Raw genomic sequence first — 17,314 nt, 5'->3', positions numbered from 1 at the left:
AAGCCCTATTGTTTTTGAAAGGATTATTATTATTATTATTATTATTATTATTTATTATTATTATGACCGCCGCGCAGCGAAGCGGCGGTCATATAGGTTTAGTCAGATTTTTTTTTTTTTCTTTTTCGCATGCCCACATTTCCGTCAATGATTCCCGGGACACTGAAAGACCGGGGTACACGAAACTTGGTGGGCATGTAACCCCACATGGATAGCATGGAACCATCGTTTTTCGTTTTGATCTGTAGCCCCCCCCTGGACTGGACCCCGAAAGGAGGGTAGGGCAGACACAGTTTTCTGTGAATATCTCGAAAACCGTAGGGTTTAGGAGGACCATTTTTTTTGTATGTTGATCTCAAGGGGCCATGTCAACCCATTCCATAACCACTCATTTCATGTATAGCGCCACCTAGTTAAACACAAAAAAGTAAAAATGAGGTGTTCGAAGGTCGAATGAGGTAATAGAAGGTATCTGTGACCTAACATAGTCAAAACTGCACGAAATTGGAAGTGTAGGATCATTATGACACCCTCTGTATGCACGCCAAGTTTTGTGGAATTCCGTTCATGGGGGGCCACACAATAAATTAATTTATGTTACTATACACCAACTGGCCTGTAGGTGGCGGGAGACAGTTTTCTGTGAATATCTCGAGAACCGTGGGGCCTAGGAGGTCCACCTTTTTATGTATGTTGGTCTTAAGGAGGCATGTCAACCCATCCCATTACTACTTATTTCATGTATAGCGCCACCTAGTTAAAAATTAAAAAGCAAAAAAGTAGGTGTTTTCATCACAATATCTCTGGCTGACAAGGTCAAAACTGCACGAAATTAAAAGTGTAGGATCATTATGACACCCTCCGAATGCATGCCAAGTTTTGTGTACTTTCGTTCATGGGGGGGCCTTACAATAAAATAATTTATGTGTACATTTAGTGACGTACACCAACAAGGATTCCCAGGACACTGAAAGACCGGGTACACAAAACTTGGTGGGCATGTACCCCCACATGAATAGCATGGAACCGCCATTTTTTCGTTTTGATCTGTAGCCCCCCCCCGCTGGACTGGACCCCCCGAAAGGAGGGTAGGGCAGACACAGTTCTCTGTGAATATCTTGAGAACTGTAGGGCCTAGGATGACGATTTTTTCCTCATTATGTTTGCCTCCAGGGGTCATGTTAACCCATTTCATGTGCACACATGTGCACAAACAGATACACACACACACACACACATACATTCACAGTAATCATACGTATGACACATACTCACACAGTAGACATATGTACGCTTGCATGCACAGGCACATACGCAGGCACACACACAAGCACACACACACACACACACACACACACACACACACACACACACACACACACACACACACTCACACACCCACACACCCACACACATAACATAAACATAACACAAACAATCAAGAATTTCTCAGAATTATGAACAGGCAAGATGGAGGTGGGGTTGTATAAAATGAATTTTACATGTGAAATCTATGAACTAATCATGTTTTGGTACTTGTTGTCTAGCAGATACCAGTGAGAATTGAGTGTGGATAATGCAATTTAGTGAGACAGAATCATATAGGCCTTTCAGCGTGATTTCTTTTTGTGGAAAAAATGTGCTGGACTGGGCGGCGGTCATATTTTGTACCGCTCTGCGGTACATCTAGTTATTATTTGTTCACCTTTTTGCTATTTTTGAGGTGGTTAACATGGATGAAAAGTCTTGGAATTTGGCACACACATCTGGTATCACAATGGCTACACAGGCATAAAGGCTTGGCCCCGGGACTCAGTAGCGCCCCCTTAGGTGATTGATCCAGTGGTTGGCACATACTTTCAGCTAGACACACCAAATTTGGTAGGTGTGTGTATCTCCCCAAGATGAACAACTTTCGTATGTACAATGCATTAGCCACGCCCAACAGGAAGTGAGGTATTTGGGATTTTGTGCGGACTAAAATGTGATGAATTGTGATGCCAAAAGATGTGCTTCCCATTGGTAAAAACGCATGAAATTTGGCACCCACATCAAGTGGTACAGTGAATAGACAGGGATAAAAGCTTGGCACCAGGCGTTGCCCAGGAACTCCATAGCGCCCCCTTATGTCACTGTGACTTGTGGTTGGCATATAGTTTTAGATACACACACCAAATTTGGTGGGTATATGTAACAAAAACAAACAACTTTTGTATTAACATGCCATTAGCCACGCCCACAGGAAGTGAGGTAATTGAGATTTTGTTGGTTGTGGACATGATCCATTTTAACATACTCCTCCTAGACGAAATTATTCATTTTAATGCCGTTCCACATAAACAATAAATGTGTCATAATTCACCATGCATGCCTTGAAATGTTTTAAATTTCACAGGTCATTGAATACCATGTTAATGATAATATTCACATGCCCATAATGCATGTTTGGCATAGCGCCACCAACTGGCAACAGAAAGAATGGCAATTACACTGATGTCACATGATCAATTTTAACATACTCCTCCTAGACGGTTTGTCAGATTCATGTGAAATTTGACACACATTATGCCAAGATGTTGCTGATGTTAAATTGTTAAGGGATTTTTGATATGTTGTAATATATTATGGTTTTAATACCTCACCACATTAACAGGAAATGTGTCATAAAGTCACAGTGCATTGAATGAATGGTCTGAATCTTCTCAGGTTAATAGATATTATGATTAGGATGATATCCAGACACCCAATGGGCCTGCCTGGCATAGCGCCACCACCTAGTCAAGCAGGAAATGTGCCAGAAATGGACAATGCCTTTGGTGATTGATCTGAAAGTTAATAAAATATTGGATATCATTATTGTGATATTCACATGTGTAATTTCCATTCCTAGCATAGCGCCACCATCTGGCCAACCAAAAAGTGTATCAGAAATGTGCTTTGCTTAAATTGAATGGTCTGAAATTTCTCAGGTTAATATATATTATGATTATGATGACACCCAATGGGCCTGCCTTGCATTGTGCCCCCACCTGGCCAAGCAAGTGAATGTGCCAGAAAATAAAAAAAATAAAAAATAGCACACGCATCAAATATGTACATTTCAACGCACCACGTCGGTGCTTTGTTGGATTCTGACATGTCACAGTTTGCGGCCCGCAGGTGCTCGGGCCCATTTGCCGCTTGTGGCTATAGTTTAGTTTATGTAACTCTCATATAGACTTGCTAACTGAATTACTGAGAAATGAATGCAAGGTTTTGGTATGTGCACCAATTAGTTGATTCAGTTAATTGAAATCAACAAATTTACCACCAAAAGCAGGACAAAGGGAATTTTATTTAAATTGTACAATGGTCAGGGATTGCCTCAAATGTACTTGAAGAAACCAATAATTCACAGAATTTTCAACCTTTTCATTGAATATTATTAATCCCTCCATTTGTCCAAAGAAGTCCATCCAAATGAACGTCACATTTCATTCAATGGAGACACATTTGCTTGTCCAGCATTAACAGCCCACGAGGAGGAAAACATGAAAAAAGAACAAAAGAAAAAGATGTTGCAGAACATGGTTTCAGAGAATTTGTTTTTAATCCCAAATCAACTGTCGTAAGCATAGGGAAACTCAATACAAATGCGCTGCACACATCAATTTTACAGATTGCATGTGGACATATAGACAACCACATCCACACTCCTTTCACATGTTGGGAGGTGTGTGTGTGTGAGCACGCCATGTATGTGTGTTTATGTGAAAGCTGACCACATATCCCCAAAAGGTGACAAAGTTTGGGCAGGCAGTAAGGAGAGGAGGGAAGAAGGGTCAAAGACAGTCTTGTGGGACAAGGTTGCGGCATCAGTTCCAAAGAGTGGTGTTTTCTCCATCATAATTAGAAGGTCACAAGACATGTCTGAGATGGAGGTGCTTCAGCCACTGATGCCATCATTGAAATTCTATAAAACTCTCTTTTTTTGTTGTTTTGTTAAAATAAAATCAAAACATGGAAATTAAACGAAAGCATATATAAATCTTGCAGGTCCTTTTTTAATTCCTCTCTTCAGCTCACTTGAACACTCATTCCTCCTCACTCTCATTTTCTGCATCCAAGTCCGACTCGTCCCCATTTGCTTTAGAATCCTCCCTCATTTCCTCGTCAGCATGATTCTGTCTCTCCTCCATTGTGTCCATATCTTCCCCGTCATCATCTTCATCCTCCTCCCAGTTCTATGGAAGAGAGGAAATTAAAATCTCTAAATGCAATGCTCCCGAGTATGGCAACCCCAAATCTTTTTCATTAAACACGATAAAAAAAACAATTGTTTATCAGTGCTGTTCCCAAGGAAACCTGTGGGACTCAAACTGTGGAACAAGGGGAGCGTGAGCGTTAACTGTAAAGACATGCATGCATTTACAAATATGCACTGACAATATTTGTGCAAATATGGCATCTCTTACCTCTGATTCATCCTCAGGCAGTCCTTCATCTCCTGAAGCCTCGTCTTCATCAGAGGACTCTGGGAAATCATGGACAGTGTCATTAGAACAGCACTGCTAAAAATACTTTAAAAATCAGGCTAAGCTCCTGAAAAAGCCAAAATACAGAAGAGCTACATCTTTTCTAGGTAATGAATTTAACAAAGGCCCTTCCTCTGGCGAGCTTTCCGATTTGCATTTCAATGTGATGGGGGAGCAGAGCCATTTGCATTTGAATCTCTCTGCAGACTATTTGCATTTGAGATGACGCACTTGCCAACAAGCCAGTGCAGCACTGCAACATGATTGGTTGACTGAGAAGAGGGACATCCCATTAAGCCAATCAAAGTGTTGGGGGAGTGCGCTAACGTTTCTTGTCGACTGTTTATTTAAACAGAAACATGTTCTGATACAGCCCTGCAGCATAGAGAGAGAATAAAGGACCATGTCCAAGCGCAAAGTCTCTGTGGTCTTTGACCATTTTTACATTCCAGACAACAAAGAGTTGGTGTGCAAGGCTCGCTGCAAATACTGTCCCCTAGAGATGAGTTTCAACAGGAAAGCCACCAGCAACCTGCTCAACCACATGAAGGTAAGGTATTCACCCATCTTCCTGTTAAAACCTCTGTGCTTACTCTACAGAAAGTAAAGTCAACTCACCTTCTCAAGTGACTGTTTTATATGTTTCTTTGTACATTTACAGCAAAACTTTAAAAACCATATGTAGTTATCGTGTGCCTTTTACCTTTAACAGTGCATGGCTCTAGATCCTCATCACAGTGCATCTATGCAAATACATGATTTGATCTGTCAAAGGGAGACTGACAAATTTCCCTGTCGTTTTGTTATACTTTAGAGACTCTAGCGTGCATGCTCTAGTTAATTGCTTTTCACTTTTTGCTAAATGTTTTTCTAATTCTGAGGGTCACTTTCGATAAAAAACGTCTGCAAAATATATTCAGAAACATCCCCAATATGTTACAAAGATATATCTTACTAGACTAGAATACATAATATACATATCTTGCAATTCTGGATGCAAGATTAAATGTCATAACTAATTACTCATCATCATAATGTCTACCCTACAGAGGAAACACGCCTCTATACCACTGGGTCCTTCCTCTAGCAGTGACCAATGGCCTGGCACAGAACCCACATGTAGCCAACCACAATCACCAAACAAATGGAACAGCAATGATCCCAGTCAGATACTTGGCAATCAGGCATTGGTCAATTTGATTGCTGGGGAGCAACTGCCCGTCTCTATTGTGCAAAGTCCGTTCTTCCTCTCCTTCATACAGGAGATTCAGCCCTGCTACAACGTGCCTGACGGGGAGTATTTTGCAAACACACTTCTGGATCAACAGACCCGCTTTTTACAGGACAAACTGAAGACCCTCGCCAACACCGCACAGAGCGTCTGTCTGACTGTAGATGTTTGGAATGCAATGGAATTCACCTACATGACCATCACTGGACACCTGGTCATCAACTACACCTTGAAATCAGTCTTGCTCTCCTGCAAGCGTACATGTGGGCAACAGCTGAGAGTTAGTACTACTAAGGAGATTGACAATGTGCTGACCCAATACAATGTCTCCAGAGAGACCATCATCTTGCTGAGTGAGAGCCCAGCACAAGGTGTCATCAACCTCCCCGGGTTTCAGCAAACGGAGAGAGATGGAAACATCACTAGGGGAATATTAAAGATGGAGGATGATGAAGATTCAGCACACGAGACAGAAGATGGTGAACTGACACCAGGAAGCATGACGGCACCACTCAACATTCAGCCTGGGCCCTCCTTCGCTCAAGCTCTCCAGCTGGTTGTTAGGGATAGTTTGCCAGCATCATCACAAGCTACCACCAATGCCTTGGCTAAAGTTTACTCCAAGGCTGCTCAAGGACACAACCGCAACATCCAACAAGCCTCAGATTGGACCAGTCAACTAAAAGAGGTGAGGCACAGTCTTGGTCAGTCTGGGGACCGGCAAACCCAACATGCAAACGTTAACAGCTTCATTGTGAGCCCATTTGAAAGAACCTTGCTGGAGGACTTTCTCCACACGCTGCAGCCCTTTGAGGAGATCACAGACCGCCTCAGAAGGGAGAGAGTGGTGCCTGCCAGCCTGGTCATTCCCTCCATCCAGGGAATCAGGAAGCACCTGAGGTCCCCAACGGAGCAAAACCACAAGCTGGTCGTCGCTCTGGAGGTAGCGCTGGAAAAGTGGCTGACTCCTTTCGAGCGGCGATGGTGCTACCGGAGAGCGACGGCCTTGGACCCCCGACTCAAGCTGCGGTGGTGTGAGGGGGACTGGGCACTGCAGATGCGGCAGGACCTCCTGGGCCTGACCGGTGGAGCCGAGAGGAACGCCCTGAGTGCTGACGACACGGCAGCCAGCCTGCAGACCCAGGCCAAGAAGAGAAGCCTCTTCCCGTTTTTTGAGGATGAACCCCAGGACAGCCAGCCGGACACCCAGGATGAGGTGGAGACTTATTTGCTGGAGCCCTGCATCCCTTACCACCACGACCCGCTGGTTTATTGGCGGGGCAACCAGCACCGCTTCCCTCAGTTGGCACAACTGGCACTTAGGCACCAGGCCATCCCTGCTCTTCCTGTGCCCGCTATGTATTCAAATAACGCCAGGATCTCAGACGAGGAGTTCGAGAAGCTCATGTTTATCAAGCTCAACAGTGCTCTGCTGTGAGAAACGTACCCTTCTCTAAGTCAGCTAGGTTAGGGCCCAGATCATCAATATCTTTTTCTGAGTTAGTCCTTCAGAGGAAAAATGCCAACAACTTTGAAAACCATCAATATTGCCCAACATGACTGCTAGCTCTCTGCCAATCTGTGAAGAGACAGTGCACTACCACTTCCTTCTAGATTATAGTAACTTATAGTAACTTTTTTTTACCTGTTCTGTCCTTGTCTTTTCATTTTACAGAATCTGTGTTTGCCTACGGTGGGCCAAATACCATACTGGTTTAACAAAACACAGCATTAATACCAAAATGTCATTAGGAAGGAAAAACTCAACTCTAGATTGGTTGCTTTGGCTGTCGAGTTGCTAAACCCTAATGCCACCATGTTAGGTCATTCTTTCTTTCCTCTTAATGAAACGCCAGCATACATTCTCAACTTTCTTATCAGTGTCATGTAGGTTAAGCCAAGTTAATGTTACCCAGCATTTAGAATGCTTTAGAAACAACACTGATGTGTGGGCTTATATGTAAAACTGAAAAAGTCTGTTACACTTACATCAATGTACCAATAGCAACATTAAAAGGTAAACAAACTTTAAAAAAACATGGTACTCACCTTCCTCATACACAAGCTTGGCTGTGTGGTCCAGCTCATTTACATTATGTCCACTGCTGCTTGTAGCCACCTAGTGGACAATTACGGAATGTTCAAGATACAGAAGCTTCATGCTAATTCTCTAATTGGTAACACTTTATTTTAATGTGTCGCTGTTACAGTGTACCTACCTAATTAGATACAGTGGTACAACCTGTATAACAACATGTACTATCAGGTACTATCATTGTACTTGCATTATGTATTTGTGTACCTACATATAGTTGTTACATTGTAATACTGAGTGCTTTTACAAAACTTTGCCAATTTGCCTAAATTTTCATCAGAGGCAAAGAGCTGACCTGAGACCTGCTGGATGGGGTAAATCTGATCATGATAGATTTGATATACAAATCATTCTTGGCTCCAGTCAAGGCCACATTGTCTTCAGTGTACATGTAACAGCATTAAAATAAAGTGTTACCGATCTGAACATGTTTATCATTAAATACAATATTTTAAAAATGAAGTGTACCTGGGTCATTAACAAGTACAGTTTGCCATGGAGCCTCAGTAGCTGTTGGTACCCCTTCACTCTGCTTTCAATTAAATGATACAGCCTTCCAAGTTGAGACACCAAATCTGGTAACTGCAATTAAAAGACAACGTCAACATTAGCATAATACACATACGTTGTATGGGTGCATTACATAAGACCCATGATTACGCAGTTGTATGGGTGCATTACATAAGACCCATGATGTAGCTCTGTACTTACTGATGACAGATAGGATGTGTGTAGCGTCAATACAGCCTTTAGCCAATCAACTGCCGCGTGAGCTCTGAAAGTACACAAAGAGACGGAGTTGGGACTACAGAATGAAGCAGTAAAAGTAAGTCACAGATAATGAGAGATATGGCTGACTTACGAGTTTGGATGTCCTTGTATCTTAATCGAAAGCTGGGGAATTCAAATAATTCATTCATTACCATCTTGTGACATGCAGAAGCATATTAAATATAACACCCTCTAGCCAATACACTTTACAATAAAGGACACGGAGGTAATAAATATGTCATAAAACTATTCACAAAGAAGAGCAAATAGTCCAACACCCCCAGCAGAGCACAAAACACCGAGATGAATCATAAGATTAATCATAGCAATCTGTAATACCCAATATTTTAGTAATATATAGTGATTCGTCGATTTGACAGAGAAAGCATGAAAATGACCATTTACTTCAAACTAAAAAAGCAATGTGTGGGCCTTCTCTGCTTCAAGGAAAACCTTCAGATAGCCAATCATACAGGTCTAAGACACTTACCTCCTCCAATAACGGCAAGATAGCAGGAAGGGGTACTCGGGAAACCGTATTCCTGATCAACATTTCCTTACGAATCTGGAATATTCTCTGTGAAAATATCCAGGCCAAACTTCCAGTCAGCATCAACAGTTCAAACAACAATTTTGCATTTTAGTAAGAACAGTGACGGAGGCATCCAAAGTAAACCAAGGGAAACAATGCACACAGAGCCAAAGTTGTGGCTCACAGCTGAGACTCACATTGAGGATGTTTTTGTCTTTACTCTCCAGTCCCTGGACCAGCAGCACAGCGTAGCTGTCTGTCTGAAGGGTGGAGATCCCTTTCTCGCCTCCCTTTCCTGCGGCGGACAACTCCACCTGCTCCAGCCGCTCTTCGATGGTCATCTGCAGGATTAGAGACATTCAGACAAACACAATGTCGTATTAGTGCTTGCTGCATTGGCCATAATGTGAAGTAAAGGTAGCACAAGTAATTAGTTTAAATATCAACAAACATGACATCTTCCATAAACAAACACCAGGGAGCAAACTACCCTCCACCTCCCCTTTTGATGATTGATTGGAGCAGTTTTGTTATGGTTTGGGGAACAGGCTTGCTCCACTTGCTCCCCCAGAAGGGATAGCTAGTGGATTGTGAGGAGATCTTCGCTGGAAGTGACAAAAAATGATTCGCCTATGGTACCTTTAATTAATATGTAATTAATGACAGTTGATTCTATGACATACCTCAGTCGGGGTGCCCTTCTTCCTCTTCTCTGGTTGGCTGCTTTGTTTGGCTGATTTCAGTGGTGCCTGGTGTCCTGGCAGGCCAGGAATTAGGACTTTACTTTTTTTCTCATTGACTATTGGAGTTTTCACCTGAAATGAACAACAAAACAAAAAAAAAAAAGTCATATACAAGACAGACATAGACATAAGCACAAACACAAACCATGGCCATCTATCACCAGAACAGTGTATTCACCATTACAGTCAGGCAGCGGAAGAGGCAGAGGCTACACACTGATGGTTAAATTACACAGTTCAACAGAACAGAAGAGAGGTCACTATGTTTAAATAGTTTAAAATATGGGTTTAATCTTAATTTTTTTCTATTGGATATAAGGGTCATTCCGTGTCAAATCAGACAAAATCCAGGAAAATGGTTGCTGCACCATCTCAGAATTTGCTCAAAGTTTGTCTACCTAATATTTGGATCCCAAAACTAAGACCTGTAAAATATGTTTTCATAAATTTTTTTACCCTTTGTATACTTTTTACACTCTCAGAAATGCCTTATCTTGGAGGCCTTGTTTGGGCATTAATATCTTGAAAAGTATTATTCCTAGCCTGTCCAAATCTTTGGTGTTCATAGGACTAAAATGGTATGTGGAGTAGCTAGTAGGAACACGAAAATCAACGCGTGAATAGCTCAGTTTATAGTCATTTCGTATATAAAGTGCCAATGATGTACCATGTTTCATTCATACACACACACACTTGGTTATACAGTATACCTTCATTTTTGGCCCTGAGGCATAACATTGATTTTGACTCAATTTATTTATGGTACATTAGCACTTTGTACACTAAATGCCTATAGGCCGTACAAAGTTTGGGCTGGTTATGAATAATACTTTTCATTATATTAATGCCCAAACATGGCTTACTAGACAATGTGATTTTCAGGCTGTAAAACTGTAGTAATTTCAAGGGCTGAAAATAATATGGAAAAATAGGATTTGAACAGAAATATTTTGCAGGCCTTGCTTTTGGGACTCATTCTTGATATAGACAAGGTTTGAACAATATCACGGACGGTGCAGCAACAACCTTTTAACTGATTTGACACGGAATGACCTCTAACCAGATCAGATCAGTCATCCGTTACAGTAAGAGCATGGGGTTTGCCGCATGTAGTTAAAAATGATACAAATCACTCTCCTTCCAAAAGAAAACCATTACTTACCATGGAGATGGCTGTATCTATGGAGAGGGACAATGTTGTCTGTATGTCCCGGACCAGACATATGTGTCTTTCTGCTGTGTTCACGGGCTGGTGGGAAACACATCAGAGATACATCATACAACTGCTGCCCACACACACCTTTTGTGTCCATCTGCATGTGCTCAAATGTGAATCATTTCATACCAACAAGTCTACCTTTGAATGAAGGAGATATTCTAAGCATGGTGGTGAAAAATAAGCTTATAGGCCAGTCCAGAGGGGTATTCCATCAACCTCGCTTAAGGCCAAACCTCACTTATTATTTCGATAAGTCTCGCTAATTTTAGTGAGAGTTCCATTCCATTAGTGTGGTTTACGTGAATCCCAGCATGGTAACTATGGGAATTTATGCCACAGAACTAACCTGGTCCGTAGCAGGTTAACTTATAAGCTAAATTAAGCTGTGTTGCAAAAAAACCCAATCAGTCGGAAAACGAGTCCAAAAAGATGGTTCCGTCAACCTGTGATTTCGTCACCTGTAGCCTACAACTTCAAAAATAGAAGTAGAAACGTTTTTTCCAATAGGGTCACCAAGCATGGATTTACACATTCACTAGCTCCAAAGAATTTATGAAAATTATGCGACTTTAAATGTTTTAACTTGACATGCGTGGTTCTGGGAATCTTGCTACTCTGCGTCATTTGCGTTCTGTGATGGTGTGACGCGTAGCGAGACGGCAAAATAAAGGAATCATATTTGTGCGTGTGCAGGTTTGCTTCCCACATAAAGTGTGTAGGCCACATAGCTTAGCACCTTGATCATTAACTTTTTAGTTATACTCTTTAATGAAAGACAGGTCCTGCTGTTGATAAAGTGTCATGCACATTTGGTAGCCTGTTCAGTGACCGTAAATATGCCAGTGGGCTACATTATATCTGATGCAAGACAAAGGTATAATTCTGTAATAGCCTTGAGTTTATACTATTTATTCATGCACTCATATTGTTCAAGATTGAAGACAATCAAACTAGCAGATGATTTCAAACCATGATCATTGTTGTTTAAATGTATGCTTTCATTATTTTCCAATGTATGTAGTCCCAAGGCAAGTATCTAATTTTTTTCTGTCGATGTTCAATTTAATGACTTTCGATGAAAATCCTGTAGATGGCGCTTGTAAATCAAACAGAAACCCTCTAGTATTGCCTTTATTTTACAAAATATATCCTCTTTTTGTCAATCTACTGTTTTGGTCTACTTTTCTACCTCGTGCACGAGCAGAGATGAAGCTGGCCTAAACCTCGCTTGAATAAACGAGGCCAAGATGCCACTAACTTGAGTCAATTGAACGGCTTCAGCCCCAAGTGAAAGTCTACGCTAGTTCAAGCCAGGCTATTTCTCTTAAACGCATCCTTCATTAGCGAGGTTGATTGAATACCCCTCAGAGCTAGTTCTCAGTATTTCTCTACATTTACCAATAGGCAAGTCAGTCCAACCCACACCTTATGACTCTTATCAGATAAATCACATACCATGTAAACAAAAACATGTCAGACTCCATATGCTCACCGTTGTCTCAATGACTGGTTGAAGGTAGCTGCCATATGCTAGCTGCAGGCTCTGCTTGTCGGAGTTGAGGGATGCAGCCAACAGGGGCACGGGCACTGGTGTGTCATCTTCACCAGATTTACCCCCAGCACTGGACACCTGCACTGAGCAGCCTGGAGAGAGGGGCTTCTTACACGGCCTGGAGAGAGAGAGGGAGGGGCAAGAAAAGGAGACAAATACTTAGATCTATAAGAATATTTGTGTTAGACGGGAAATGTTAGGGAGAGGTGATCGTCAATAGCTCAGTGATCAAACGTACCCATTGAGAAAGTGCTCAAATAGATGTAGTTGTCCATCCTTGCATACCACAGCTAACCGCACAGCCTGGAAAAAGGAAAGACTTCTTATATCCAGTTTCAACAAGTACCAATCCGACACTGAGGTAACATTTTCCGCCTGGCATTTTTAATGGCTCGGCCTGATGCTTACCTCTTCCTTGCTGTCGGATTTGAGGAGGTCAATGTGCCGCGGCTCGTCTGTCAGAGTGAAGGACACCACGGCGTTCTTGTCCTTCCTATCGGAGCGCACTTGCCTAAGAGAGCCAAACAAACAAATCTTCACTAAAAAAAATCTAAACCGATGAATTTTCTGCATAAATTCCCCGGTAGGTAATGCTTGAGGTCTCATACAGGCGTTCTTCACTTTGAGTGATTGTTCTGTGATCATTTCCCATTGACCATAACTTACCATACACTAAGGAGTCGATCATGAGCTGCCCCAGAGAGGAAGTACATGCCATCGCTATCGGGTGGCCGTGTGGTGGCGAAGCACAGGGTCGTAACCATGGTGGAGTGACCTGTGAATTTCTGTCAAACAAAGGTAAATGTCAATTTAAAGGCTGCTTTTATTATTTTCCTCGGAAGTTATACATTTGGTATTCTAAATACTGAAGGCTTGAGACTTAAAGACTCACCCTGTACACCTCCTTGGTTTCCAAGTCCCACATTTTGATCGTCATGCCGGCAGAGAGAAGCAGCTTTCCATTGGGACTCACACACAAACTTGTCACTGCTGTCCGATCTGCCTTCCATTTACTAAACAAACCCATGCAAAGACAATGAGCCTCAATTATCAGTTATCCTATTAATGGTTAAACCTAGCAATGGTCAACTGGCAAATTTCTGGTAATAAAATGTCTTTAATCTAGTTTCACATTTGTTTACCCTAAAGCAAGTGTAATTTGTGTAAATACAACTGTCTACAGTCAACACCATGCATGACAAAAGAAAACAAGTGAACAAAAATATCAAACAGCCCTCAACCATATGCACACAGACATACAATGACTAATGGTTACAGCAATGCCTACCAGCGCATTTTGCCTGTCTGCAGGTCCCACTCCGCAATGTGTGCATCATCTGAGCCACTGTAGAGCACATTCTCCTCTGGATGCCACTGCACGCTATTCACTGCCCCACTATGACCCCCATCCTGACAAACAAACAGAGGTCAGCACACAAGTCCACTTGTATACACTTATATAGAAATATATGCATGGACAATTTCAATGGTAAAGGATAGGCCTATTTAAAGAGTCCATGTGCTAATGAACACACACATTCACTGGTTCTATTTACTTAAGTGCCATTTCAAACAAATAGCTTTCAACATGTATAACTATCCTAATCTCCAGAACACCACAGGGGCATCTGATGCATGCATTAAGTTGTAGAATAAGTGCATAAGCATACAAATTGCTCTAAAAATGCAGTATTCAAATCAACTACTATACAATATGCACAACCTATACATTGTGATTGTTTATCCTGGTCATGATTTAGTGACAAAAGTAGAGGGAGGTGGCTTTAGGCTGACTTTGGCTCAATTCTACGGAATTACAAGCCTGTAACTCTTATCACTACCAAGCGATTAGGGCTACATGATTTGGGGAAAATTACTAATTTCCATTTTTCTGAAAGATATTGCAATAGCGAACTGATTTGCAATATTTTTATAAGTCAAGCTATAGTTCAATCATCTAAATTTCACTTAAAGTTGGGCCACTTGCTGAGCATGCCTTGTAAGTATACAACACTCCTGTTAGGTGAGCTTCATTGCCTGTCACATGAGAAGGATGACATGAATAACAATAACTTTATGATAGTTATAAAGTTGACTGATAGTTGGCAGACACTTTTATCCAAAGACACTGAATCGCAGCGGCGGGATTCGAACACAGGTAAACCAACTGTCAGTTGGTGACGTTACTGCTATTCCACCATAGATGTGACAAGATTAACCATTGGGACAGAGTTGCAAACTGCTGCCTTTGTGAAAAACTTATTACCATTTCTATTAAAAAATGGTTTGATTGTGCGGCCCTACAAGCAATGCAATATGCTGTAACATGTATGAAGAAATATATTAAAGAATTCTGTCTTACCAATGTGCACTGCAGGGCCCCTTTGACTGTGCTGTAGATGAGGATGGTGCCTGCTGCCGTACCCAGTGCCAGCAGATCTGTTGTCTCCGCTGGCGGTCCTGCCTCCGATTTCCTCTTTTTCCTCTGAGGTCCCTCCTAGGACCATGCACATGAAGGAGCATAAGTCAATTACGATTTCTGGTTCTGATTCTGATTTTAAGGGCTGAATACTATCATATGGCCAGTTACCAAACTTTCCTATGGAAACCTACATCAGTAAATAGGCAATTCAGCCGTTTTTTTTTTCAGACTCGCTATGGCGAAAGATCTACACAAGACAATCGCAGCCTAGAACATTTTAAGATGTTGGACACAATTTTCCCAATTGCCTGTTTTCATTGTATACAAAAAGCCATTCTTATTGCATTCTAGGCATGATTCTTTACTTTCACTTAAAAGTTAACATGCAACGTATAGGGCTGCCATAGGTTGACAGCCTGTCTATTCAACGTAAAGGTTAGAATGCTCAGGTATGCCATTTTCTCAACATAAGGAATCACAGCCTTTTCCGACAGTCTACTGCTGACAATGCTATCCTACACATTTCTATCAAGAAGTTCTTTGCACTTGTTGATGCAATAGGCAACGTTACAAAAAGTTTCTTCTGTTGTATTACAATGACAACTCAGGTTACAATGTAAATGATAGACTAGTACTACGCAAACTGTCACTTTTAAGATCACTTCTCGCTGGCTACTAAGTTATCACACAATGAAACGATATTTGCGTTCCAACTATCCAGGCGTTAACGCATAGACGTTTAGATATTACTTCTTACTTGTCCACGAAGACAGGACGCAATTTAAGCAAAACCATGTACAGCCACGACAGCTAAATAATTAATGTTAAAGCAAAGACACACTATAGATGTTGATTACGGTTATTTGAAGTCAGCTAACCATTGTATAATTGTTCAACTTTTCACTCGGCAAGTTAGCTAACGTTTTGGCTAACATTAGCACCTTCCACATGAATTAAAACTACTGTTATCGAAACATGCCCAAAACTGGATTTTTAGACTAATCAAACGGCTACTCTCTAAATAATCAGACACAGCTATCTAATGAAGAATATATTTAATTGTATGCAGAAATTCTTATGTGGCCATTTTAAGAACGAACATGTGCGACAGACATGTGCGTCCTACTGGAGGTAACTTTACTGATGCTATGTAGCTAGTTGCTAAGCATGTTGATTAAGGTTACTTATGACTTGATTCGAAGACAGTGAACGCCAAGCATTGCAAGTAATATTACAACAGCAAATCTTCTAGTCCACGCGTCTATTGCCAGTAAAAATATTTGACAGTTATCGTACAAACTTAAAACGGCAGCGTGGTTGACTAGGCCACCAGCCCATGAGAACTGCTCTATCTAGCCTCCAACATACCTTAGCCGTTCGGCATGGTCCCCAAGCTATGCAGGTACAAGTGGCACTCAAGTGGGCAGAAGGCACATATTCCTGGTGAAGGGTTTTGCTGTCTGTGTTCCAAATACGGAGTCGACCATCCTGTGCACACAGTGCCAAGTATTGATGTGATTTTGGGGAGAAAACGCAGGGTAGCATCTGCGACGAAAACCCTCCATCGGCCGCCATTATTGAAGCGCTGCGTACGTCTGCGTATTCTGGAAGACGCATGGTCAGGAAACACGTGTTATCACCCGGGGAGCAGGCGCACTAGCACCCCACCCGAGGGGCGATTCATTGGACACATGAACATTTCAGAGGGAGCGGGTGAATACGAACGGAGCGACATATAAAGGGGTATAAAGACGTTGAATTCAGACACATTGGTGGACGAGGGATGTAGCGTAGACACAACCTGTCTTGGTTTATAACTAAGAAATGGGTGTATAATTTCTGTATTTTTTGGCATAATACCAGATAAGTAGGTTTGACATCCATTTTAGAATGAGCTCTTTAATACTGAAGTGGCACTGTCTTGATTCTAATGCCTGTCTCTAGGCATCACCCAGCAGCACACTATGTAGCCTAAGCAACCCATTATGCAGCAACTACATTGTGTTGCTGGATCCCTTACAAGACGAGGTTTTCCGTCTCTTCAGGGTAGGATAATAGTACGGGTAACACAATTATTTTGCATGTATGGATTTAGAAGTAGAAGGGGGAGTGTAGCCCTACTTCTACATCCTACAACTGAATGGTATTGCAACACACAATGCGAGATAACTGTAATGTAAAGATTCCACTCAATATAATGACTGTTAATAAAACTAATATGTTAATGTATTATGA

General features: G+C 41.7%; 2 protein-coding genes across 2 annotated transcripts; one reads left to right on the top strand and one right to left on the bottom strand.

Annotated features, from left to right (window-relative positions):
* Nucleotides 1-3,316: 3,316 nt before the first annotated feature.
* wdr43 (WD repeat domain 43) lies at nucleotides 3,317-16,764 on the bottom strand. Its single transcript, XM_048228525.1, has 18 exons — nucleotides 16,448-16,764; nucleotides 15,020-15,154; nucleotides 13,946-14,067; nucleotides 13,550-13,670; nucleotides 13,324-13,442; nucleotides 13,066-13,168; nucleotides 12,896-12,960; nucleotides 12,598-12,775; nucleotides 11,049-11,135; nucleotides 9,827-9,958; nucleotides 9,341-9,484; nucleotides 9,102-9,188; nucleotides 8,703-8,734; nucleotides 8,552-8,615; nucleotides 8,309-8,422; nucleotides 7,795-7,864; nucleotides 4,455-4,513; nucleotides 3,317-4,223 (listed from the first exon to the last, which is right to left on the bottom strand). Exons 1-18 carry the CDS (start codon nucleotides 16,694-16,696, stop codon nucleotides 4,074-4,076), a joined length of 2,031 nt encoding a protein of 676 aa, XP_048084482.1. The 5' UTR covers nucleotides 16,697-16,764; the 3' UTR covers nucleotides 3,317-4,073.
* On the top strand, nucleotides 4,862-7,975 carry LOC125284542 (zinc finger BED domain-containing protein DAYSLEEPER-like). The gene is made up of 2 exons (XM_048228526.1): nucleotides 4,862-5,064; nucleotides 5,564-7,975. Exons 1-2 carry the CDS (start codon nucleotides 4,918-4,920, stop codon nucleotides 7,181-7,183), a joined length of 1,767 nt encoding a protein of 588 aa, XP_048084483.1. The 5' UTR covers nucleotides 4,862-4,917; the 3' UTR covers nucleotides 7,184-7,975.
* Nucleotides 16,765-17,314: the final 550 nt, after the last annotated feature.

This window comes from Alosa alosa, chromosome 19 (genome assembly GCF_017589495.1).
Source record: "Alosa alosa isolate M-15738 ecotype Scorff River chromosome 19, AALO_Geno_1.1, whole genome shotgun sequence".
NCBI lineage: Eukaryota > Metazoa > Chordata > Actinopteri > Clupeiformes > Clupeidae > Alosa > Alosa alosa.
This window is presented reverse-complemented; position numbering and strand designations above follow the sequence as displayed.